The following is a 27,187-nucleotide window of genomic DNA, read 5'->3' as shown; positions in this document are numbered from 1 at the left end:
TAGAATTGATATAGATTTCCAAAAATAAAACGTTTCTAATTTTACCTGCAGGATACCTCCAAGCTGTTTATGAAAGAAGCGGACAAACTCTTTACTTTCGTCATTTTGCTGGGTGAGTGTCAAAACCATACGTCGAATCGAAGTTAACAGATGTGAAGAGCAAGTATCCTCCATGTGTTCCTGTAAAGAAAAGAACTCACTCAAAAGTTGCCCCACGAAATAACTACAAAAGGACACATATGTTTTATTTTATAGTTCAGAATTCTAATGTATAACTCACTTTTAACCAGCAAATAATCACCACATTAACATGTAATGCTTCCAGAACTTCTGAAGTGCTTGAAAGAGAAGTGGGAGTGCTCGTGCAAACAGAAATGCATTTCAGATTTCTTCTCTGACCAATATAGGTCAACTTCTACACAACGATTATTTCTTTCTTTGGCTGATGCCTTTATCCAAAGCGATTTGTAACATTTGAGATACAACTGGTTACACTTTTTCCCAAATGAAGCACAGGTGGGTGAAGCAGCTTGCTCAGTCAGTGTCAGTGGTGGGATTTCAACCCACAAACTTAGCATTTGAATTCCAAAGCCTTAACCACTGCACCATCAGGAGTGGGCAGGAGGAGTACAGGAAGCTAATCAAAGACTTTGTTAAATGGTGCGACTCAAACCACTTACACCTGAACATCAGCAACACCAAGGAACTGGTGGTGGATTTTAGGAGGCCCAGGCCTCTCATAGACCCTGTGATCATCAGAGGTGACTGTGTGCAGAGGGTGCAGACCTATAAATATCTGGGAGTGCAGCTGGATGACAAATTGAACTGGACTGCCAATACTGATGCTCTGTGTAAGAAAGGTCAGAGCTGACTATGCTTTCTTTGAAGGTCGGCGTCCTTCAACATCTGCAATAAGATGCTGCAGATGTTCTACCAGACGGTTGTGGCGAGTGCCCTCTTCTACGCGGTGGTGTGCTGGGGAGTCAGCATAAAGATGAAAGACGCCTCACACCTGGACAAACTTGTTAAGAAGGCAGGCTCCATTGTAGAAGTTGGACAGTTTAACATCTGTGGCAGAGCAACGGGCATTAAGCAAACTCCTGTCAATCATGAAGAATCCACTGCATCCACTGAACAGTGTCATCTCCAGGCAGAGGAGTAGCTTCAGTGACAGACTTTTGTCACTTGCTCCACTGACAGACTGAGGAGATCGTTCCTCTTCCACACTATGCGACTCTTCAATTCCACCCGGGGGAGTAAATGCTAACATTACTCAAAGTTATTGTCTGCTTTTACATGCATTTTTATTACTCTTTAATTTAATATTTTTTTTGTATCAGTATACTGCTGCTGGATTATGTGAATTTCCCCTTGGGATTAATAAAGTATCTATCTATCTATCTATTTTGTTGTATACAATTAAACTGGTGCAAAGCAGTAGTCTGATACCTATTTACTGCCAGTTCTTTCTCTGTTGACTTAAATCCAATGCAAAAAAACAGTTTACATTTTCTTATGTGTCTCCAAATGACAAAATTTCGATAAAAAAGCCCTCTTAAAAAAAAAAACAAAAAAAAAACGTATTACTGAAAAACCTAATTGAAGCAGGCCAGGCATCCAATAATTGTATTCCACTGCAGTCCTCATCTGTCTGACAAATTTAATTTGGCAAGTGCATAATATAATAATCTACTCAAAAAGCAGGTTGCTGCTGAACTACAAATGAAAGGGAAAGCAAACGGAGGAAGAGGACAATTTATATATGTACTGTATATATAAAATATAAATAAAATTATATAGAGATTTATATACACACACGTATAAATATATATAAATTAAACAAAAAAGCACCATACCAGACCAAGTTTAACATTTATAGAAATTGCTGCTATTCTCTGCAGACACCAGTCCAATAAATCAAATGTCAGTTCTTCCTCTAAAATGTATGTATAGAAGAGGAGCCACAATTTTGAATGTATATATTTTTTGATAACTCAAACATTTTCCTACATTGTAGTATAGCTCATTCTTTGTAGAGTTAATAAAAATATTCAAGAATTTTAGGGCAATAGCAAAATTAGTGCTCATCAAGGAAGCAAGTCAAAAAGGAGAAATATATAATATGAAACAGCTCAATGTTTACGATTGCTTAACTTTTAAGAAGTTCACAAACCGTCCGGGAATATTTTAGCAGAGAACGGGATTTTTTTAAAAAAACAAATCATAGAAAACTGACTTTTGTTTTTCTTTAAACAAAGTTCAGAATGTTGTATTGACTTCCCTAGCTTTCTTAGTAAAGCAGTTTAGCCAGATGAACATATCAAAAAGAGGCACATATTGATTGTATTAATTAAGCTCTCAAATGCAAAGCATCCTTTCAGATTACATCAAGATGAAAACTCAAAGATGTGTCACTTTAAAGAGTAGATTTTTGAATTATAACCTATTGCTAAATTAATTCAAATTGAAATGCATTTTTAGTATAAATAACAGTGCAATATTCTCACACAATTCTCACCTTCAAAAAAGGTATCACTTCTGTCATAATGGCTTTTATTTGTCTGTCTAGTTGTTGAGTGTCAATACGTGGACAAGGGATTTCAGAAGAAGAATGTACAGAAAGATTCTGGATTCTAGAATCACCTTCAGAGACATAAAAAGAAACATGATTATTGGAAAATTGACAAAAAAAGACCACAGAAGGAAGCAAGATAGAAGATAAATACCTCTTTCAGCATCAATAAGCTCATCTGAAGCAGGATCTGTACTGTTTTCAGTGCATTCGGTTCTGAGTTTCATACGTTCATATTCCCTTATTCTAGCTAGTGCTTTGTCTAAGTGAATCACAGTGTTTCCTGAGAAGAAAAAATAAACATAAAAATTAGAAAAGGAGCATTTCAGGGTATCCTACATTTATATTTAGTAGCTGTGTCACACTAAACTCTTGTTGCTGTTGAGCTTTAAGGTAGCTCTAGCCTCTCAGATGTTAAATCTTAAAAGAGCACCTAACTTTTTTTTTTTTTTTTTTTTTAATCTTAAGATTACTAAAACCCTAAATATGCTGATTCTACAGCAAATAATGAACCATACCATCCTAAAATAAGAACACAATGGTTGCAAACTGACTTGGACACCTAATATTGTTTAGAATCACTAAGTAAATGCATAGGTTTTGACAGAATGGTAGAAGAAATGCTGACCTAGATCATCATTTGCAAATGGTTCAAGATTTGAAGATGTGGACAGAATGCTTGCATTATCTCCAAACTCGGCATCTCCATCATTAGCTTTCTGGGTGAATGGCTGTTTGCTCTCTGTAACCTTTTCAGTAGTTTCCTGTGGGGAAAAAGAAAACCATTTAAGTAATGCAAAAGATTATTTTCCCTTCAGTGCATTTTCATTTCATGTTTAATTACATCCATATTAACCCTGAATAAAAATACCTTGAATGGTGTATGTTACAATTCAGTTTCGTGAAAATTAAACAAACATAACCAGTTGTCTATTATGTTAACAAGTTTTTCATAATTTCAATCAACAACAAAAAAAGTCACAAAACCAAAAAGATTATACTAATAATCTTAATAAATGATAATTAGATAACAGTACAAATATAAAAGTTATTTTCAGATATTTCTGCTGGCATGCTACTGAAAGACAGAGAATCGAAGACTGAAAATATGGTGGTGACGCATACTTAGAATAATTCTAACTTCCAACGTTCCAGTTCCACACTAAATTTAAGATTAATTTGATCCAGAGTTTGAATGATGCTTCTACAATCGAACTCTAAGCGCACTGGAAAAAAAATGCAGCAACAGAAGTAAACATCTGTTGTGCACCCAAGACGTCTCTTGAGCTTGTTCTAAAGGTATCTCTTGTGTTACACTTGTGTATTTTCTGTGCATTTTCACTTTATTTTTGGCTATATATACAACCCATATCTATTAACCATGGCATCCAAAAAGACTGTGGAAGCAAAGAACACTAAGCAGAAGGTTATAGAATTGACAATTGAGGTGAAAAAGAAATTGTCGCGAAGCATGTTTATAGAAAGTGACACCCCTTACAAACAGTAACCTTTCTCTTCCTCTCCACCAGCCATATGGGACATCGGCACTCCTCACTAAGGTACAGTAAAAGCAATTTTCATTTTATTATAAAGTACTTATTGATTGCTTTCATTTCTTAATTTATTATATAGGGAATTTAATTAATTTATTTTTACTTTACATAATGTGTATTTTCTGTTTAAGTTTATCAAAATAGTTATTGTTCAGGGTCTGGGAATGGATTAATTCACTTTTCATTATTTCAGTTGGGGAAAACTGATTCAGACTTTGAACAATTTAGAGTTCAAACAGCCTCCTGAAACAAAATTACGTTTGAAGTAAAAGGTACGACTATAAATGCATTTCTAAAGTTATAATGGCTTTTGCTGCTAAAGCTGGACATGGCTGAATATAATCAGAATGGCATTTATGAGATTTTGAAGACATTAGTCATTCTCCTCCCCGAAAAAAGTAAAGGCATATTCTGCTTAAGCCATAGAAAGTAACTTGCCACAAATTACTTAGCATGTGTGAAATAAAAAAACTTCCATGAAAAGTATAAATGTAAATTCTGTGAAAAAACAGACTAGCAGACGTACCTCCTTAAATTATATTACGAATTTCATAAAGTGATTTATTAAAGATACAGAATGGTGGGACCAAAACACAAAATAGAACTTATATCATTAAAATGGAACTCCTGCCTTTTAATTTCCATATCTATTTGGCATTTACAGGCAAAACTAAAATACTGGTTACATTAATCAGTGCTGCTGTTTGTGTTAGTGTCTTGTCACTTTGATTTTATAGAAACAAACATTACAGTGCATTCAAAGTAATGTGAAATATTGCATATTGCATGATGTAGAAAAAAAATACATCAAACATGCATTCAAAACAAAAATAAAAGTAAACTACTTACAACATCACTAGTTGCAAGGCTTTCACTGGGAGTTAGTTCAGAGTTTGAAACAACCGAACTCAAAGATGCAGCATGCTCTTCATTTGTTTTTGTTTCCGTCAAATGCCTGTTCACAATGTCCTAATGATAGAACAAAGTCTGATTTTATGATACATGCTGACACGTTAATTGAAAGCTGATTTGAAACTAAATGTTTTAACATTTTGCACAGATAACAGAAATACAATACTGTTTCAATGAGAAAAGTAAAAAAAAAATTTAATTCTAAATACATACAAGTCATTAAGTATATTTTAATTATATGACAGAAGTACATTTTTGTGTTTAAAAATTAAATTGACTTAATACCTGTAAAGCATAAAGAGCTCTTTGCCGTAAATAATCAGTATTAAGCATCTGAAGCTCATGGAAAAGCTCAATGAGGAAATGTGGCCTCCCTTCATTTTGTGAGATTAAAGTTGCTACTTCAGAGTAAATTGTGTCTCTTAAAGCTTCAAACATTGAAAGATCACTGCTTGCTTCTGCAAAAGAAAGTAATCAAACATTATGTGGTTATACAAAGAGTAGCTATGTTTCAAATTTTATTAGAAGTTCAAATGTTTATATTTTACACTGATAAAGAAATGAATAGTAAAAAATATTTACCTTCAAACCTGAGTGAAGCAGACATTATTTGAAAGTTGCTGGACTCAAAGAACTGTCTTATTTTTGTTGTGAAATATACAGTGGTGTGAAAAACTATTTGCCCCCTTCCTGATTTCTTATTCTTTTGCATGTTTGTCACACAAAATGTTTCTGATCATCAAACACATTTAACCATTAGTCAAATATAACACAAGTAAACACAAAATGCAGTTTTTAAATGATAGTTTTTATTATTTAGGGAGAAAAAAAATCCAAACCTACATGGCCCTGTGTGAAAAGTAATTGCCCCTTGTTAAAAATAACCTAACTGTGGTGTATCACACCTGAGTTCAATTTCCGTAGCCACCCCCAGGCCTGATTACTGCCACACTTGTTTCAATCAAGAAATTACTTAAATAGGAGCTGCCCGACACAGAGAAGTAGACCAAAAGCACCTCAAAAGCTAGACATCATGCCAAGATCCAAAGAAATTCAGGAACAAATGAGAACAGAAGTAATTGAGATCTATCAGTCTGGTAAAGGTTATAAAGCCATTTCTAAAGCTTTGGGACTCCAGCGAACCACAGTGAGAGCCATTATCCACAAATGGCAAAAACATGGAACAGTGGTGAACATTCCCAGGAGTGGCCGGCCGACCAAAATTACCCCAAGAGCGCAGAGGCGACTCATCCGAGAGGTCACAAAAGACCCCAGGACAATGTCTAAAGAACTGCAGGCCTCACTTGCCTCAATTAAGGTCACTGTTCACGACTCCACCATAAGAAAGAGACTGGGCAAAAATGGCCTACATGGCAGATTTCAAGGCGAAACCACTGTTAAGCAAAAAGAACATTAGGGCTCGTCTCAATTTTGCTAAGAAACATCTCAATGATTGCCAAGACTTTTGGGAAAATACCTTGTGGACTGATGAGACAAAAGTTGAACTTTTTGGAAGGCAAATGTCCCGTTACATCTGGCGTAAAAGGAACACAGTATTTCAGAAAAAGAACATCACACCAACAGTAAAATATGGTGGTGGTAGTGTGATGGTCTGGGGTTGTTTTGCTGCTTCAGGACCTGGAAGGCTTGCTGTGATAGATGGAACCATGAATTCTACTGTCTACCAAAAAATCCTGAAGGAGAATGTCCGGCCATCTGTTCCGTCAACTCAAGCTGAAGCGATCTTGGGTGCTGCAACAGGACAATGACCCAAAACACACCAGCAAATCCACCTCTGAATGGCTGAAGAAAAACAAAATGAAGACTTTGGAGTGGCCTAGTCAAAGTCCTGACCTGAATCCAATTGATATGCTATGGCATGACCTTAAAAAGGCAGTTCATGCTAGAAAACCCTCAAATAAAGCTGAATTACAACAATTCTGCAAAGATGAGTGGGCCAAAATTCCTCCAGAGTGCTGTAAAAGACTCATTGCAAGTTATCGCAAACGCTTGATTGCAGTTATTGCTGCTAAGGGTGGCCCAACCAGTTATTAGGTTCAGGGGGCAATTACTTTTCACACAGGGCCATGTAGGTTTGGATTTTTTCTCCCTAAATAATAAAAACTATCATTTAAAAACTGCATTTTGTGTTTACTTGTGTTATATTTGACTAATGGTTAAATGTGTTTGATGATCAGAAACATTTTGTGTGACAAACATGCAAAAGAATAAGAAATCAGGAAGGGGGCAAATAGTTTTTCACACCACTTTAGATTTTCCTATATTCTCCTGACTCTCACATACAGGCTTCCCTCTTTATGTCATTAGTAATGTTTAAAAACTGGATTATGATACATGGGTTAGGTTAGTTGGTAGAAATATCACTAAACTTGCAAAACACACCAAACTATTACACAATGTGGTCAAGAATTGCTAGCTTTAACAAGACATAAGTAATTAGTCATTTAAGCTGCAATGCTCTAATTGGGAATTAGATTGTGTATAAAAATAGTGGGCATAACCAGTTACTTTTTTTTTATTGCCTAGCATGTTGAAAGGTGCAGTCATACGGAGTTTGAGAGAAAAACTGTTAACATTAGAATCCCTGAAGCTTACCATTTTTTTCGTTATCCCTGACTTCCTTAAATTTTCCTAAAATATGCAAAGATGCTCATAGCTCTTTAACAATGTCCTAATAGCCTGTTTTTGTTTTGCAAATGTGTGGTTTAGCAGAACGCAGACAACTATACCCTCACCCCCTTATTCAGTAAGATGAAGGCATCACCCTGCTGCAGTCCTTCACAGCTGAAGTCTATGCTGAAGTGTTTATCCGACAATGCATTTGTAAGAAATTATATAGTTAATGAAAATACTGCGATTTGAAATTAGTACATTTCTTATGTGCTCTATCTACAACGATCTGTTTAAATACTGAATGACAGAGGAAATGCGAGGCAAAATATACTGAACACATGGCTAAAACAGAAAAGGCTTTTATATGTTATAGTAATAATGACATAATTTTGTTGTGAAGTGTACGATGTGTGAAGCCTAAATATCCAAGAAATACTTTCACAAAAGGTATAACAAAACAAGTATGCTTTATCTATACTAATAAAAGGCAAAGCCCTCACTCACTCACTCACTCATCACTAATTCTCCAACTTCCCGTGTGGGTGGAAGGCTGAAATTTGGCAGGTTCATTCCTTACAGCTTCCTTACAAAAGTTGGGCAGGTTTTATATCGAAATTCTACGCGTAATGGTCATAACTGGAAGCAGTTTTTCTCCATTTACTGTAATGGAGATGAGCTTCAACGCCGTGGGCGGAGTTTCGTGTGACATCATCACGCCTCCCACGTAATCATGCAGTACATAGAAAACCAGGAAGACCTCAAAAAAGCGCTCAAGAAAACATGCATTATATAATTGAGAAGGCAGCGAAACAATAAGAAGCGAGCGAGTGACATATACAACCATATTCATGAGTTCTGCTACTTCGGAAACAAAGCACGATGTAAACCTACACTTTAAATTAAGTTCATAGACAGGCTGCGCTGGCGTTTGTAATTTAGTGCCTGCCCATATAAGGCCGTCCGTCAGCGTCAATCCAATAGCAAACTGCCACGGGTAAATATTCACGGGTGAAGGACTGTGCTTATGGAGAGGAAGATAAGATGGTCAGGGTGGTGTTTGGTACAAACTCAGCGAAACTGCGAGAGAAAGTTTTAAGTGCCAGGACTAAGGTAACATTAAATAAAGCTATGGACATAGCACGAGATGGCACCAGCACAGCTGGGAACCTTCGATGCAAGTACACCGAGTGGCTCACGTGAACTGACGCAGTGCACAGATAAAAGCAACAGTTCCAAAGAGCTGAACAAAAGCGAATTACACAATTGAAAAGGCAGCAAAAATATGAAGCGTCTGATAAGCATATTCATAAATGCAGCTACTGTGGAAACAAAGCACACGGTGGAAAAAGTCAATGTCCGCTAAAGGAAGACAGTGTAAAAAACCCGTGCATGCAGTGTGTCAGGTCTCAGATAAAGAAGAAGGCGAGCTGTTTATTGATGCAGTAAGAAGCGAATCGATGAATGAAACCTGTCATCTTTACAACGATTGACAAACACGGAATGTAACTTGAACACAACACATCCTACAAATACGAACCTGATTGAAAGAAATAATGATAATCAAATCCTTGATGACAGCAACACTCACAAAACAAATACTGTATATTGACAGTCATGTTACGTTATTTTTAAAATGTTCCCTTTTCTTTTCTACCTTTTTAACACACTACTTCTCGCTGCGACGCGGGTATATATATATGTATATATATATATATCCCGCTCTACATACTCAAATAATGGATACTTTATTAGCCATCAATGATTGTTTTGGTAAAGCCATACTCAGTGTATTCATTAGATGAGCGGTAAAAAGTAAGAGCGAGGGAGGATGACTCATTGAGGCATGCAGGCTGTAGTCGCGTCAACTCTATCTGAATTGCGCGATCACATTTGAAAAATATATCTTTTCAAGTTCTATTTAGTCCATATGTGTCAAACTCAAGGGCGCGGGCCACATCCGCCCCGTGTAATTATATCCGCCCGTGAGATCATTTTATATACTGTATTATTGTTATTAAAGCCGGGTATATGAAGCGCTGGTAACATAATAAACTACAGATCCCATAATGCAGCGCTTCAGCTGCCTTGCCGAACACTTACGCGTTAATCAAGTCTACCTTATGATGCTGCAAGTTATTGCGAAGCTAGAGCTATTGCGCACTGAGTTTGCACTGCGCTTTGGTGACTTTGAAGAACAAAAAAAGTCCGTCTACATGCGGCTCGAACCTTGTGCATGTTTGGTAGCACATATCTGTGTGAGAAGCTCTTCTCAGTGATAAAGACTAACAAAACAGCACACAGGAGTCGCCTCACTGATGAGCACCTGCAATCCATCCTGAGAATCTCCACAACACAGAACCTCACACCAAACAGAAGCGAACTTGTGGCCAAAAAGATGCCAGGCGTCCAGCTCTAAAATGACATATGAGCAAAGACAACTGAATGATTTGATTTGTTATTGCACGTAAGAGCGGAGTCAACCGTTTTAACAAACAGCGTATTGCACTGATCTGAAATAGCTGTGTGTGTATATATGTAGATATGTATGTATATGTATATATATGTTTATATATGTGTGTGTGTGTGTATGTATATATATATATATATGTGTGTGTATATATGTGTGTGTATGTATGTATATGTGTGTATATGTGTGTGTATATATGTAGATATATATGTATGTATATATGTGTATATGTATAGATATGTATATATATATGTTTATGTGTGTGTGTAAATATATATATATATATATATATATATATATATATATATATATATATATATATATATGACAACAACACTCATCACTCACAACAGTGACAAAACAATTACATTGACAATCATGTTACGTTATTTTCAAAATGTTTCCTTTTCTTTTCATTGCTTCTTTAACACACTACTTCTCCGCTGCGAAGCGCGGGTATTTTGCTAGTTCAAGAATAAAACCAAAGAAAAAGAAATTGCTCGATTGACATGTTGCTGAAGCTCAACTATCAGTTGGTATTTTCAACCAGTTGTCACAGTGGTAACACTGCTCCATCACAGATCTGCGCAGATGGCTATGCTTAGCAATGGCAAGGTAATAGGTTTAAATGCAGCCTCTTCTCTGTACAGTATTTAGCACTTTAGAGTACTGAGTGGCTATTATTATTATATAACAAAAGCATACATTTGATGCAAGTCTGTAACATCCTGTCTAAATTTATGGTACTTGTAAAAGATGTTACTTTTCCTCGCACACATTTATATATCAACATGTCATTTCAACTAATTTTTTTAATTCAGTTTTATGCTTGGATATGTTGATGTGAATGTCAGTATGCGAGAAAAAGAAACATCCACAATAGGCACTGTGGTGCCTGTTTGCTCAACAAGACACCAAGAAGAAATGATTGAGCTGCATTTGTGTGACTGCTTTTATTTATTCAACACTAACTTTTACAAGTACCATAAATTTACACCGACTGTTACAGACTTACATCAAATGTATGTTTTTATTATAATATAGTAACAACAATAGCAGCTAACTACTCAAAATGGTAAATGCGAGAAGAACCTGTGATCAAACCTGCAACCTCGATTATAAGGCAGCAGTCCTTATTTATACGTCAGCCAAGCTGACATGTCTACTACGTATCAATAGTTAGACTTCAGCTTATACACATTGCCAGTTACATGTAAATTGAAAAATTTCTTTTTCTTCCATTTTATTCTTGAATAAGAACACACTTGTTTTGTTATACCTTTTGTGGAAGTGTTTATTTAATATTTAGACTTCAGTCTTCACACATTATATACATCACGTAAACATTTTGTCAACTATTACTATAAAACGAAAAAAAGGTTATTTTAGTTATCTGTCCAACATTTCTTGCCTCTCATTTCCTGTTACTAAATATTTACATAGATCATTGTAGATGCAGAATACGCATGAAATGTATGTATTCCAAATAATGATATATTACCTCCCCAATACAATTCCAGACACATTACTCCCAAGATAAAGTGACATCAGCTCTGAGAATTTTGCATCTGACTTGACTTCAGCTGCCTCGGTGGGGAATGGGATAGCAGGCTGCCTGCTTCAAGTGCTGATTGACACATTTGCAAAACAAAGATGCTGATGAGGATGTGCAAAGGAATTTAAGATACCTCGGCATTACAGATATTTTTGTAGGCTTCAAGGATTCTAGTGTTAAACAACATCTGATAGGAGCTGCAAAGAAAGCTTGAAATATTGTAAATTCCAGGAAAGCCAGGAGTAAACCTGGGAATGGAGTGCACCGAAGAGTACCTTAAGGCCAGGTCTGAAAAAAACAAAATGAAGCCACCATGTAGACTTAATATCAATAAACTGACGCACGAGAACTGAGTGGAAGGCAATAGTAGGACAGATCCAAAGACTTCACTACTGGAAACTTGGAATGTATAATTTAACTTCTCTGGCCAGGAAGGAGCCAGGTCTAAGACTGGATTCACTTCTACACATAAAACATTGGTGATGGAACTACACTTCTAAATAAGAAGTCTTCCTGCTACCCTGGAGTTGCACTAGTCAAGGAAACCTGATGGGTTTGGGAATATTCACAATATTCATCTGTGGTGCAGACAGGAAAACTGTGTGTGTGTGTGTGTGTGTGTGAATGCTTGCACTAACCAACTATACAGAGTAATCTGTCACTTTAAAGACTTGCTGCTTGAAAAGGTACCATTAATACACACAATATTTCAACAATCAAGTAAGAAATGACGAAGATGAACAAACGGCAATGGTACCAACTATATAGATTCTAACTCTCATGTGAGAAATGACACAAATAAATACACGGATAATAAAAGGTGGAAAGATACACTTTGAGGAACTCCTAAGCCCAGCTGAAACCTCCTCCTTGGAATAGGCAGTTCCAGAAGCACTGGCTGTGAATGTGTATGTTTATAGTAAAGGTTAAGGCCATAATTAAAAATCTTCATAGCGGCAGGTCTGCCAGGACAGATAGGATTTTAAAGATACTTCATTCTTCCAAGTAAGATGAGAAAAGTTCCTCGGGGGTGGCAGAGTAACAGACAAGAGGGTATGGTCCAGTCATTTTGGGTATGCAATCCTCAGCATCTCTACGAAAATCTACACTGGAATACTCTTATGGAGAATCAATGCAACAGATGAATTTAGGATCCAGAAGGAATGATATGCATTGCCATCCTGCCCATGAATCAGTGGAACTACTATTTTGATTTGGCACAAATATTTCATGGTCCATGGGAATCAGACAGACCTATCTACATGTAGTTTATTCATACAGGGGAAAAGCTTATGACTACGTAACCCATCCTATCCCATATATTCCCACCCATATCCTGTGGGGAAATGATTCATGACTATGACAGTTCTTGGGGACAGTGCTGCATGCCACTTGGCATCTGTTTTTACAGAAAAGAACGGCATTTGAGTATCTTCCATAAAATTGAGTCTGTCCTACCTTTTATCATTGCAGAACAGTTTAAATACCTAGGGGTAAATATCACAAGTAAACAAAGCTCTATATCAACAAAATTTCGTCGTCTGCATGGAAAAAATTAAACAAGACTTGAATAGATGGTCAACCCTTCATCTCACACTAGCTGGAAGAATTAACACTGTTAAGATGAATATTCTTCCTAAGCTCCTTTTTATTTCAAAACATTCCAATATACATTAATAAATCATTCTTTAAGCAATTAGATTCAACAATAACCTCATTTATTTGGAATTCAAAACATCCACGCATCAAAAGAGCGACCCTACAAAGACAAAAGGCAGAAGGCGGCATGGCTCTACCTAACTTCCAGTTTTATTACTGGGCGGCAAATATACAGTCGATAAGAACCTGGACACAAATAGAAGAACATACACAGGCTTGGACCGCAATAGAAGTAAAATCCTGCAGTACTTCTTTGTATTCCTTGCTCTGCTCCAATAAACACACGTTATCGGCAATACACTAATAACCCAATTGTGCTCCACTCACTTAGAATCTGGAACCAATGTAGAAAGCATTTTAAGACGGAGAAGCTTCTATCTGTGGCACCTCTGCAAGAGAACCACCTCTTTCAACCTTCACAAACATATGCAGTTTTTAATATCTGGAAAAAATTAGGAATTAACTTGCTTAGAGATCTTTATATAGACGTCTTTGCATCCTATGAACAATTACATTCCAAATTTAACATTCCAGCTACACATTTCTTTCACTATCTTCATATCAGGAACTTTGTTAAACAAAACCTTCCAGATTTTCCTCAACTTGCACCCTCATCCACGCTGGAAAAAATATTGCTCAATTTTAAGGAATTAGACTCCATCTCTACAATATATAAAATCATTTTACAATCCCTTCCTTTCAAAGATCCAAGAGGACAATGGGAAAAAGATCTCTCAATTAATATATCAGAAAAGGAGTGGAAAGTAGCAATGCAGAGAATTCACTCGAGCTCCATATGCGCAAAGCATACAATTATACAACTCAAAATTATATATCGAGCACATCTGTCTTGACTAAAACTGTTTCCAGGGCATGATCCAACCTGCGAACGTTGCAACCAAGCCCCAGCCTCACTGGGTCACATGTTCTGGGCCTGCACCAAATTAACATTATTCTGGACAAAAATTTTGAATTACCTCTCAGACAGCCTTGGACTCACAATCCCTCCTAACCCATTAACAGCTGTGTTTGGGGTTCTTCCAGAGGGGCTTAAAGTGGAGAAGGACAAACAAATTGTGATTGCATTCACTACACTGTTGGCGCAGACTTATTCTGATAAACTGGAAGAACCCAAACTCTCCTCTTTTAAGTCAGTGGGAAACTGATGTGTTATATTATTTAAAATTGGAAAAAATCAAATACTCAGAGGATCCGTACAGACTTTTTTCAAAACATGGCAGGATCTAATCAGTAATATTTTAAAATAAGTTCATAAAGCACAGAGAATTTATTAATTTAGGTATGTTTACAAGCCTTAAATTTTACACCGTTTGGCTTGCTCTCTCTCTCAAGGGTGGGGATCAATCTGTTCTTAACATAATTCTTTTTTTTGTAAAAATTGATTGCTTTGTATGGATTGTAATAAAATTAATAAAATAAAAAAAATAAAAAATTGAGTCTGTCCAATGGTGTTATTGGGGACTTCCAAAACCCAATTGGCTGCACCTGTGATGATTTAGATATGTCATATTAAAAGGAATGAATTAAGCAATAAATTATGTTTTGTTTTTGTAAATAATTTAGACCACTTTATAGAGCACTGTTTTCACTCTGACAAAGTTTTTTTTTCTGTTTGTCAGTGTTAAAAAGGCCAAATTAAATTCAGTTATTCAATATTGTACAGCAATAAAATGTGAAAACTTCCAAGGGGGTAAATACTTTTTACAGGCATTTTATGCCTATAATTAATTTACCTGCCTCTAAGGCATTCTTGCACATAGTGTCCAAATGCAGAAAGCTAGTACCAGAAGATAACAGGCCACATTTGGAAGCATCCCAATTTACCACACCACAGATTGTATTGCTCCTTTATCAATGGTTGAGAACTCAGTACATAGTTTACTATGAAATAAACGATTTTCTTTTTGCTTCTTCAAGGTGCACCATTCAATAACATGTTGATTCTATGTAATAGCCCCTGACCCCTTTAGCTAATTGAGGGATAGAAGATCTATATAATATACAGCTGACATTTCCAGATTTGTCTTTCTTGGTCTATGTATCTTGGCAGTGTGGCCTTTGAGCTTTATATAGCCTTCACCCCGAACCCTGATTTTCCCCTTCATAATCCGATGTTATGGAATGGAAAGTAAATTAACATTCTCCTAAACTACGAACAGGACAGGAATACACCATATGAAATATAAGGTCTATTGTGGGATTACATGCTGGTCAGTAAGAATACACTATGAGGTAAAAATACAAAGCTTTGTTTTCTGAGCAATGTTGTGACAAAATTAAAAAACTTCCATTTTGTAAAGTCAAATTCAGGCTAAAATTTACAGAAAGTTGTGGAATTAAACAAGCTAGCGTCTAAAGATGAAAATGTATCTTGAGGAGAAAAACAGTATCTCAGTATGTTAAACACAAAGAAATACTTTACCTGGAATATCAGTGCATGCATTTCTGAGTGACTGGAAGGGAGCTCTCCAAACAAGTGCTGTGGGGAATCGGACAAACAAATATGATACACAAAAACAAGGTGTGGGGAAAAAAGAAAAAGGCACAAAGGACACAGTGAAAGGGAAAAGAAAAACATAAAGCAAACACAACCATTTAATGTAAAATGAGAATTATCTGAATATGTCAGTGACTAGACAGGAAGCAAACTTTCAGTTCAACAATAAATTAAAAGAAATAACAAAAATCTGTAATGATGAATAAAAAGCTAATGATGATTTTCCTTAGAGAAAAATTAAAATTGTTTCAGAAATACGTTGCTTCAGACTTTTTCTTTATATAAAGTCCAAAATGCACATACTTCTTAAAGTAAATGGAAGATTTTTTAATTTGATTCATTAAAGATTACACATCTCTGTAAAAACACAAAAACTTACAAATAACACCCATGCTTTCAAACACACTAACTTTCCATGTTAATAAAACACAAAATAATGAATTCATATTAATTATAAACTCAAATATTTTAATTAACACTATATAATTTGGAGGTATTAAAATAAAAAAAAAAAATTCACACCTGAAGAAAAGTCATTGGATTTTGGGCATTTTAATTTATTTTCCAGCAGCTCCCTGGTTTGCTTGTTGAAGTCAGTTTCAAGTTCCTGTGTCTGTCTGGAGACGTTAACCTGTTCTTTTGTGAAGTCACTATCACTTGATAAACTTGCACTGTCAATATCTACAGGAGAATGAAACAAGAAAAAAATTACATCTATAAACGTTTGACTTTAAGCATGATCATTTTCTTGCACTACGGGCTTTGAACTCTTGTAAATTGCACTGAATTTGTTGTACAACTAATAAAAAAGTGAGAAAATTTAAGGGATTTGCCTTTGGAAGCATTTTAAAAATTAAAAAAAAAAATTACACCAAGTTTGGTGTCTACCTAAAAAACTGGACAGGACATAAGATAAAAACTGCTGAAATATTACTTTATTTTTAATTATGGATTCAGTTTCATGGTTTTCTCAAAAAGGCGTGCAATGTAATTCTGTACAATCGTTAAACGATCAACACAATAAACCTAAACTTAAATTTACAGAATGGCTAACAGTAAATTATACCAAGTTTAAATCATTTTAAAACCAAAAACATACCAACAGCATTTGCTCCAGGATTTTTAATCCGACTTTTACTCTTCCTTCTCCTCCTGCTGCTTCCACTGCTACTTTTAGATTTAGGTGTTTTATCTTTAGAAGCAAGACTAGCTTGAGCTGAAGCCTTTTTTGATCTGAAGGTTTTAGTGACAGTTGTAGGATCAACTGGATCGGGAAAACTACTGAAACTCTGTAGGGACTCCTCATCCAAATTCCTGTCCCTTTTACATTCATTAGACTGAAGCCTTATTCCGCCCTTCTGAGTTAGTATTGGTTTTTCTGTCTGAATACAAGAGTCACTTCTATCCATACAGTGTTTTTCAGCCCAACAAGCTTCCTGCATTTCAGTATCACCTTCAGGTCCATTTGGTTTCCTATTGTAGGAGGAATAAAAATGAAGGCAGAAATCCTGACTTATCACTCTTTTTTTTTTTTTTTACGCATTATAATAACCAAAAATATTCTACATATAAATTTATCATCAGGTTCCTACCGTATGTTATCAGATGCATTTAACGATGAGCTTTCAAATGGTTTTGGAAAAGCCATATACTCAGTTTTTGCAGATGTATTATGATCAGTGCGGTGGCACTGTTCACTAGTTTGGCCCGCTGAAATCCGAGAGGTATCCACAAAACCAGATGGAAAACCAAAGCTTAAGTTTGATCCTGTTAAAAATAAGAAACACAAGATTTAAATTTTTATCTTCTCTGCCCTTTACTTTTTTCATAACAACTGAATTTAAAAGTCTAAAGCATGGAGGCATTTCTGGTCCTGATGTGATTGTGCCTATAAAATGTTAAGCACTCTCTAATTCAAACTTTAATTATCACTTACTGAAGCTTAGGTTCTGGGGTCATCAGGTTACACTTCCTTGCTTTCTATGTGACCTCTAAAAATGTGTGACATAAGCACATTTGTAGCATTTAAGATGGACTCAAAAGCTCTGCAAACACCTGGGCCTGCCTCAATGCATTTTTATAAATGTCTGTTCAAACATAGTATTTTGCAAATACCTGTGAAACTGGTTAGCTTGGGCTACAAACAACAGGAGTCAACTGACCAGTCAACACAAAATGCTAAAAGAATCCTCCACCCTAAAAAGGTTTTTTTTTTTGTTTTGTTTTTTTAACATATTACTTATCACATGTGGTTTTACATATTACTTATCACATGTGGTTTACTTCCCATGAGCTCACCACCTATGGGACGGGCCAAGGAGGTTGGGAGCAGTATGAGTTGGGTGGTGGCTGAAGGCAGGGACCTTGGTGGTCCGATCCTCAGCTACAGAAGCTAGCTCTTAGAATGTGGAATGTCACCTCTCTGAAGGGGAAGGAGCCGGAGCTAGTTTGCGAGGTCAAGAGGTTCCAGCTAGATGTAGTCGGGCTCACCTCGATGCACAGCTTGGACTCTGAAACCAATCTCCTTGAGAGGGGCTAGACTCTCTACCACTCTGGAGTTGCCCCCGGTAAGAGGCGCAGATTGGGTGTGGGCATACTTATTGCCACCCGACTTGGAGCCTGTACATTGGGGTTTACTCCGGTGGACGAGAGGGTAGCCTCCCTCTGCCTTTGGGTGGGGGAACGGGTCCTAACTGTTGTTTGTGCTTATGCGCCAAACAGCAGTTTGGAGTACCCATCATTTTTGGAGTCCCTGGAGGGAGTGGTAGAGGACATACTTTCTGGGGACTCCCTTATTCTGCTGGGAGACTTCAATGCTCACGTGAACAATGACAGTAAGACCTGGAAGGGCGTGATTGGGAGGAATGCCCCCAACCCATACCCCCGACCACAGCCACCCCCGATCTGAACCGGAGCGGTGTTTTGTTATTGTCCATAACGAACACCATGCTCAAACTTGGCACCAGGACACCCTAGGCCTCAGTTCGATGATCGACTTTGTGGTCGCGTCGTCGGACTTGTGGCCACGTCTTGGACACTTGGGTGAAGAGATGGACGGAGCTGTCAACTAATCACCACCTGGTGGAGAGTAGGCTACGATGGTGGGGGAGGATGCCGGTCAGGCCTGGTAGGTCCAAACGTGTTGTGAGGGTCTGCTGGAACGTCTGGCAGAGTCCCCTATCAGAAGTAGCTTCAACTCCCACCTCCGGCAGAACTTCGACCACGTCCCGACGGAGGTGGGGGACATTGAGTCCGAATGGGCCATGTTCCATGCCTCTATTGTTGAGGCAGCTGACCGGAGCTGTGGCCATAAGGTGGTCGGTGCCTGTCGTGGTGGCAATCCCCAAACCCACTGGTGGACATTAGCGGTGAGGAATGCCGTCAAGCTGAAGGAGGAGTACTACAGGACCCTTTTATCCTGTTGGACTCTGGAGGCAGCGAATAGGTACCGGCAGGCCAAGCGGAATTCGGCTTCGGTGGTTTCTGAGGCAAAAACTCGGGCGTGAGGGGAGTTTGGGGAGGCCATGGAGAATGACTTTCGGACAGCTTCTAGAAGATTCTGGTCCACCGTCCAGCATCTTAGGAGGGGGAAGCAGTGCAGTGTCAACACTGTATATGGTGGGGATGGTGAGCCATTGACCTTGACTCGGGATGTTGTGGGTTGGTGGGGGGAGTACTTCAAAGACCTCCTCAATCCCACTAACATGCCTTCCAATGAGTAAGCAGAGCCTGGGGACTCGGAGGTGGGCTCCCCTATCTCTGGGAATGAGGTCACCAAGGTGGTCAAAAAATTCCTTGGTAACAGGGTCCTGGGGGTGGATGAGATATACCCGGAGTTCCTTAAGCTACTGGATGTTGTAGGGCTGTCTTGGTTGACACATCTCTGCAACATCACATGGACATTGGGGACAGTGCCACTGGATTGGCAGACCAGGGTGGTGGTCCCCCTCTTTAAGAAAGGGGACCAGAGGGTGTATTCCAACTACAGAGGGATCACACTCCTCAGCCTCCCTGGAAAAGTCTATTTGGGGGTCCTGGAGAGGAGGGTCTGTTGGAGAGTCGAACCTCAGATTCAGGAGGAACAGTGTGGTTTTCGTCCTGGTCGCGGAACAGTGGACCAGCTCTACACCCATAGCAGGGTCCTGGAGGGTGCATGGGAGTTTGCCGAACCAGCCTACATGTGTTTTGTGGACTTGGAAAAGGCGTTTGACCGTGTCCCACAGGGAATCCTGTAGGGGGTGCTCTGGGAGTATGGGGTACCGGATCCCCTGATAAGGGCTGTTCGGTCCCTTTACAACCAGTGTCAGAGCTTGGTCCGCATTGCTGGCAGTAAGTCGAACCCGTTTCCAGTGAGACTCCGCCAGAGCTGCCCTTTGTCACCGATTCTGTTCATAACTTTTATGGACAGAATTTTTAGGCGCAGCCAGGGTATTGAGGAGGGTCCAGTTTGGTGGACTCAGGATTGGGTCACTGCTTTTTGCAGATGATGTTGTCCTGTTTGCTTTATCAGGCTCTCTCTGGATCAGTTTGCAGCCGAGTGTGAAGCGGCAGGGATGGGAATCAGCACCTCCAAATCCGAGACCATGGTCCACAACCGGAAAATGTTGGAGTGCCCTCTAAGGGATGGGAGCAAGATCCTGCCCCAAGTGGAGGAGTTAAAGTATCTCGGGGTCTTGTTCACGAGTGAGGGAAGAATAGAGCATGAGATCGACAGGCAGATTGGTGCGGCGTCCGCAGTGATGCAGGCTCTGCATCGGTCTATCGTGGTGAAAAGGAGCCGAGCCATAAGGCAAAGCTCTCAATTTACCAGTCGATCTATGTTCCTACCCTCACCTATGGTCATGAACTTTGGGTAGTGACCGAAAGAAAAAGACTGTGAATACAAGCGGCTGAAATGAGTTTCCTCCGCAGGGTGTCTGGGCTTTCCCTTAAAGATAGGGTGAGAAGCTCAGTCATCCAGAAGGGGCTCAGAGTAGAGCCGCTGCTCCTCCGCATCGAGAGGATTCAGATGAGGTGGCTCGGGCATCTGATCAGGATGCCTCCTGGACGCCTCCCTGGTGATGTGTTCTGGGCACGTCCAACTGGGAGGAGGCCCCGGGGAAGACCCAGGACATGCTGGAGGAACTACGTCTCCCGGCTGGCCTGGGAACACCTTGGGATTCCCCCGGAAGAGCCAGAAGAACTGGCCGGGGACAGGGAAGTCTGGGTATCTCTGCTCAAGTTGCTGCCCCCGCGACCCGATCTCGGATAAGCAGAAGAGGATGGATGGATGGACATGTGGTTTATAGTGATCGCCAAGATAAATTTTTTAAAATGGAGGTGGCAACTTTTCTGATAGAACAGGTGTCTATGGAGAGACCAACAACGGCATACAATATCAAAAATGTCCCTAAAAAAAATCTCACGTTATTTGTGGTACATTATTCTACCTGTCAAGTCATCCAGTCATTTGCTCACTGTGTGCAAAACGCATGTTTGTTTTCTAAAATATTCATTAATAAGTACTTTTTAAAAATCAGGTAGTGCATAAAAAAGGAACATGTTGAAATGGGATTGAGTAAACAGAATACAGGACTCTTGACCAAATTAAAATAAAAATAAAAAAAGCGGGAAAAGATCTTCTGTGCAAAAGCTCAATCCCATAAGCTATGTCTACAAGTAAGAAATATTATGCCTAGTTAAAAATTGTTGAAACATTATTTTAATTCTAACCGATTTATGAGCACCATAAAGGTACAATATTGTTTTTGCCCAAATATGAACAAGTCACAAGACAACAGATATTGTTAACCAGTCAATTAGAGGATAAAGATTCAAGAAGATTGTCAGAAGGGAGAAAAAAAGATAGTGGTTTAGAAGTACTTAAGATGTAAAAGAACTAGTGTAAAATCAAGACAATTGGGCAGAGTCAAAGGGTTGATGGACAAACTGGGAGGGTGTGATCAACAGATCACCTATTCTACACCTACATCCCTGTTAACCATTACTAGTTTTATGAATGTATTACTTATGTCACACCCCCGGAACATCATTGTTAGCTAACAGTCGACAATTTAAGTTTTTATGAACAAGTTTAGTCAGATAGCAATGTTATAGCAAAAAGCAAAAACATTAAACACACATACAATGCCTCAAATTAATTACTTAAAGATACTTATAATTTGTAATATATTTAAGATGGACATATCTGATTTTTGACCAAGGAAAAAAGTCAATGACCCAAACTGGTGACTGAATCAACTGAACCATGTGGGCTCCCTTTTTTACTGCTGGCATTAACATTTTCATCTGAGTGTCATTTAGTTGCATTACAATTACACCAAATACTGCAACATGTCTCCAGTGTCCACTACATATCTGCACAGATATCAACCTTCAAATCAGAATCTGCTCATGTACTTGTAGGCAGATTAAAGATGCTTATGCTCTTACACTTGCATTTAATCTAGTCACTATTTATTTCTAACAACATTCAAACATGGTCTGAGAGGTCTGATTAAAAAGTGCATTTACACCTGGTTTTAAATGAGGCAAAAAAAAAATGTTATGTTTCTGGTAAATGCAAAAGGGGCCATAGTGAATTATAGTTCAAATGGGTCTAGCAGGTAAGATCTCTACCATCGATGTCCTAAATTTATTCACAAACTGACTCCTGGCATAAAATCTGCGGAGTTAAAAAATAAAATTATTTGAAATACCCTAGTCACGAAAGTCTGAATTCCTGGCTTTGAAAATATAGCAGCACAAATTGCATATTTCCCAGTTGCCGGAGTATCTGACACTCGACATAAACAGATCAAATTTGCAAATAATTCAGCTTTGAAATAATACTTCTTGGATGAATGTAATAATAAACTAGATACGACTTCAGACTAAAACATTTTCAGATGTAGTGCTTGTTACTAAATCATACCACTTCAGTAGTACAGGAGGAGAAACTTTTACTGTATAAAACCACTTCAGTAATTTAAGGAGGGAACATTTTACAAAATATAATCAAAAAGATATCTGTCCAAAGTCCCAAGACCCAATTCTAAGTAGAATGTTGAAAAGCTCAACTTCATGCCAGCTCTATAAATAAATCATACGTTATTCCTTGGAATTCTCCTCAAATTATTTTAACATCTGAATATTTTTAAGAATTATATTACCACATGATGCTAAAGTTTAAGAAGAAAACTTAATTTTGTAACTGAATTTAAGTTTACATGCCCATCTGTCTATGTTATCACACTCCATCTCAGGAAACAACAACAATGTAACAGAATTAAGCATTGCTTTTGAAGGGCTTGACAATTTAAGAGTCTGGTTTGGAAGTATTCTTAGCTGGCTTATTTCATACTTATTCGGTCATTCTTGTGAGCAGTAAAATATATAGTGACCTTAAGTGTGGAGTATTGTTACCAAGACTGATGTTTTCCATTTACATGTTACATTTTGGAAAGTAAGATATCACTAATTAAGCTTTAGAATAGTCACTGCAGGTAGCAGCTCTGTCACCAGGAATCAATATACCTACCGTTAGTTAATGGAGAAAACTGTGCAACACCAGGCATGTTGAGTGTATTCAAAGTAGGGAAAACGCTGGATGGAACAAAGACATTAGGAGATGGGGAAGATGAACATGGATGTTTTGGTCTTCGTTTTTCCACTTTTTGAGGCTCTTCCTGCTGTTGCACAAGATCATCCAGAATTTGTTTCAGTCTGATGAAATTAAATTAAATGAGCAAAATTTAGTGTCACTTAAAAAATTAGATGTAAAATAGCACTTATGAAAAAGTGAGAGCAGTAGTGTAGCATTAATTATTTGAAAACATTTGTAGCAATAATTATTTGAAAACATTTTTAGGTAAAAAGCTAGTTTTTCATAACAATATTTTCATTAACGTCCATGAAGTAGCACCAAGATAATTACAATGAAGGCATGGTAGTGTGCAACTAGCATAATATAAATGCTTCAATAATTTTTCTCGTATGCTGGATTGTGTTCAATTGCACACAGTAGCAGAAAGATAAAAAGAATACAGACTCACAAGACAGATAATACACACAATCGATAAATAAATAAACAAATTTAATGTGTACACTGGGTGGAAGCACTGAATTGCCTGAGAGCAATGGGCAGTAAAGACCCCCCAGACGTGCCTTTAAGCATATCGTGGTGGAATGAGTCTGAGGCTGAAAGTGCTCTAAGAGAGAAGATCGGAGAAGTTTTTTCATGATTGCATCCAATCACAACAGATTCCAGTGTGTCCAGGGTTCGCCCCGTAATGGAGCAGGCTTTCTTAATAAGCTTGTTTAGGCATTGTACTTCTTCAGTGCTCAGGTTGTTTCCCCAGGAGACTGCAGTGTAGCACACCACACTGGCTATAATGGACTGGTACAAAATTTCTAGCAGCTTGTTGCATACATCTAAAGACCCAAGTCTCCTTAGCAAGTACAGTCTGCTCTGGCCCCTTTCTGTACAACACAACTGTCTTGTTAAACCAGTCCAGTTTATGTGAATCTCCTAGGTACTTGTAGCTCTGCACCAATTCCACATCTATCCCCTGAATGATGATGACTGGTATCTGAGGCTCCATCAACAGTTCTTTTGTCTTGCTGATGCAGAGTTGCAGGTTGTTGTACCAAGACAGTCCTCCACAAATTTCCTGAACTCTGACTCTTCTCCATTATTGATACAGCCTGATGGAGGAGTCACATGAGAATATTTGTAGATGGCAAGTGCTGGAAGTCTGTTGTGTAGGGGGTAAACAGGTAGGGAGACTGGACAGTTCACCAAATTGCTCCAATATTACACACTGCCATTTCTGATACACAGTCCCTCAGCCCCACAAACTGCAATCTGTTGGTCAGGTAGTCCATGATACAGGAGATTGTGGGAGCATTAAGATTCAAAGCCTTCAGCTTTTTCTCCCGTCATTGAGGCAGAATGGTGTTAAAAGCACACCATGCTCCACACCTACATGAGCCTGATAGGCAAACTGCAGAGGATCCATATGTTTTGACACCAGGGGTTGTAGCTGTCTTAGATCTAGCCTCTCAAAGGTTTTTGTATGAAGTAAGAGCAACTGGTCTGATGTCCTTGGCATCAGTAGAGTACCCTTTCTGTGGCAGTGTGACCACACAGGATGTTTTCCATGGCTTGGGGACCTTCTGCAAATGTAGGTAAAGGGAGAACATGTGCTGAAGGACCGACCCCACAGAGCTGATTTAGCACATATTTTCAGCACCATGAGGCAGATTCCTTCCAGAATCATGTATCCATGTTGTAACTATAAATGTTTTAAGTCTAATGCACATTAAAAACAGCAAATGAGAACAGGGAATACCTGATGCATTTTGAAAATCAAGTTATCATGACCCTTGTTTTAGGGTCTAAATCAGCTCTACAAGTGAGAAAAATAGCCACACTATCATTTTCTTTAAAAACACTATGAAAAAATGGTGTGCATATACACTCACCTAAAGGATTATTAGGAACACCTGTTCAATTTCTCATTAATGCAATTATCTAATCAACCAATCACATGGCAGTTGCTTCAATGCATTTAGGGGTGTGGTCCTGGTCAAGACAATCTCCTGAACTCCAAACTGAATGTCAGAATGGCAAAGAAAGGTGATTTAAGCAATTTTGAGCGTGGCATGGTTGTTGGTGCCAGACGGGCCGGTCTGAGTATTTCACAATCTGCTCAGTTACTGGGATTTTCACCCACAACCATTTCTAGGGTTTACAAAGAATGGTGTGAAAAGGGAAAAACATCCAGTATGCGGCAGTCCTGTGGGCGAAAATGCCTTGTTGATGTTAGAGGTCAAAGGAGAATGGGCCGACTGATTCAAGGTGATAGAAGAGCAACTTTGACTGAAATAACCACTGAAATAACCACTCGTTACAACTGAGGTATGCAGCAAAGCATTTGTGAAGCCACAACACGCACAACCTTGAGGTGGATGGGCTACAACAGCAGAAGACCCCACCGGGTACCACTCATCTCCACTACAAAAAGAAAGAGAGGCTACAATTTGCACGAGCTCACCAAAATTGGACAGTTGAAGACTGGAAAAATGTTGCCTGGTCTGATGAGTCTCAATTTCTGTTGAGACATTCAAATGGTAGAGTCAGAATTTGACGTAAACAGAATGAGAACACGGATCCATCATGCCTTGTTACCACTGTGCAGGCTGGTGGTAGTGGTGTAATGGTGTGGGGGATGTTTTCTTGGCACACTTTAGGCCCCTTAGTGCCAAATGGGCATCGTTTAAATGCCATGGGCTACCTGAGCATTGTTTCTGACCATGTCCATCTCTTCATGACCACCATGTACCCATCCTCTGATGGCTACTTCCAGCAGGATAATGCACTATGTCACAAAGCTCGAATCATTTCAATTTGGTTTCTTGAACATGACAATGAGTTCACTGTACTAAAATGGCCCCCACAGTCACCAGATCTCAACCCAATAGAGCATCTTTGGGATGTGGTGGAACGGGAGCTTGGTGCCCTGGAGGTGCATCCCACAAATCTCCATCAACTGCAAGATGCTATCCTATCAATATGGGCCAACATTTCTATAGAATGCTTTCAGCACCTTGTTGAATCAATGCCACGTAGAATTAAGGCAGTTCTGAAGGCGAAAGGGGGGTCAAACACCATATTAGTATGGTGTTCCTAATAATCCTTTAGGTGAGTGTACAAGAAAGCTTGGTTTTCCATCATTTTAATTTGGTCCTGTGTATATGGATGCTTGCATGCAAAATCCCTTTAATGCAGTGTTTCTTCCAGGGTTGGTTCTGGCCTTATGTCCAATGCTACCAAATTAGGCTTTGACCTCATGATTCTGAACTGAATTAGGCAGGTTTAAGAATCTTAAGCTATAATACAGATGTACACATTTGCAAAAAAGTAAATATACTTGTAAATATGTTAGTAACAATTAAAAATGCTACAGTCACAAGAACATCTGAGCACTTATTTCTCACATACAGGTTATCCTTATTTAGATCTCTTACAAGTCAGCACACATATAAAGTCAATGAAGACAACTGTACCTCTGCACATGGTTCTGCTGCCACGACAACTGCATATAGCATTGATTTAGCTGATGCATTAAAAACTGAACTTGAGGAGAACTGGTACTATTGGACATAATGTTAAATGGACTCATCAACATTGACTGAAGCATAAAGGAGAGGTTCTGTTGAGAAAGGGAAAAAATGAACATTCAAAACTGACGCTAAAGATCAAAAACAATTGCAAAATTTCATTCTGCTAATTGTGTAAATGTGTTCATGAAATCTGTCTATTCACAATTCTATT

The 27,187-nt window shown here is 38.4% G+C and overlaps 1 protein-coding gene across 4 annotated transcripts in view; it reads right to left on the bottom strand.

Annotated features, from left to right (window-relative positions):
- Nucleotides 1-27,187, bottom strand: part of pcm1 (pericentriolar material 1) — a 203,021-nt gene that overhangs the window by 26,195 nt on the left and 149,639 nt on the right. For 3 of the 4 annotated variants that reach the window (XM_039750949.1, XM_039750951.1, XM_039750952.1), the window contains 12 exons: nt 26,920-27,065; nt 23,390-23,574; nt 17,463-17,637; nt 16,970-17,343; nt 16,393-16,551; nt 15,796-15,852; nt 5,323-5,495; nt 4,975-5,094; nt 3,201-3,336; nt 2,727-2,855; nt 2,519-2,643; nt 46-180 (listed from right to left, as the gene is read on the bottom strand). In XM_039750949.1, coding sequence (XP_039606883.1) covers nt 46-180; nt 2,519-2,643; nt 2,727-2,855; nt 3,201-3,336; nt 4,975-5,094; nt 5,323-5,495; nt 15,796-15,852; nt 16,393-16,551; nt 16,970-17,343; nt 17,463-17,637; nt 23,390-23,574; nt 26,920-27,065 — 1,914 coding nt within the window. The remainder of the gene's footprint in view (nt 1-45; nt 181-2,518; nt 2,644-2,726; nt 2,856-3,200; nt 3,337-4,974; nt 5,095-5,322; nt 5,496-15,795; nt 15,853-16,392; nt 16,552-16,969; nt 17,344-17,462; nt 17,638-23,389; nt 23,575-26,919; nt 27,066-27,187) is intronic. The other variant, XM_039750950.1, reaches the window with a different exon arrangement.

This window comes from Polypterus senegalus, chromosome 4 (genome assembly GCF_016835505.1).
Source record: "Polypterus senegalus isolate Bchr_013 chromosome 4, ASM1683550v1, whole genome shotgun sequence".
Lineage (NCBI taxonomy): Eukaryota > Metazoa > Chordata > Cladistia > Polypteriformes > Polypteridae > Polypterus > Polypterus senegalus.
This window is presented reverse-complemented; position numbering and strand designations above follow the sequence as displayed.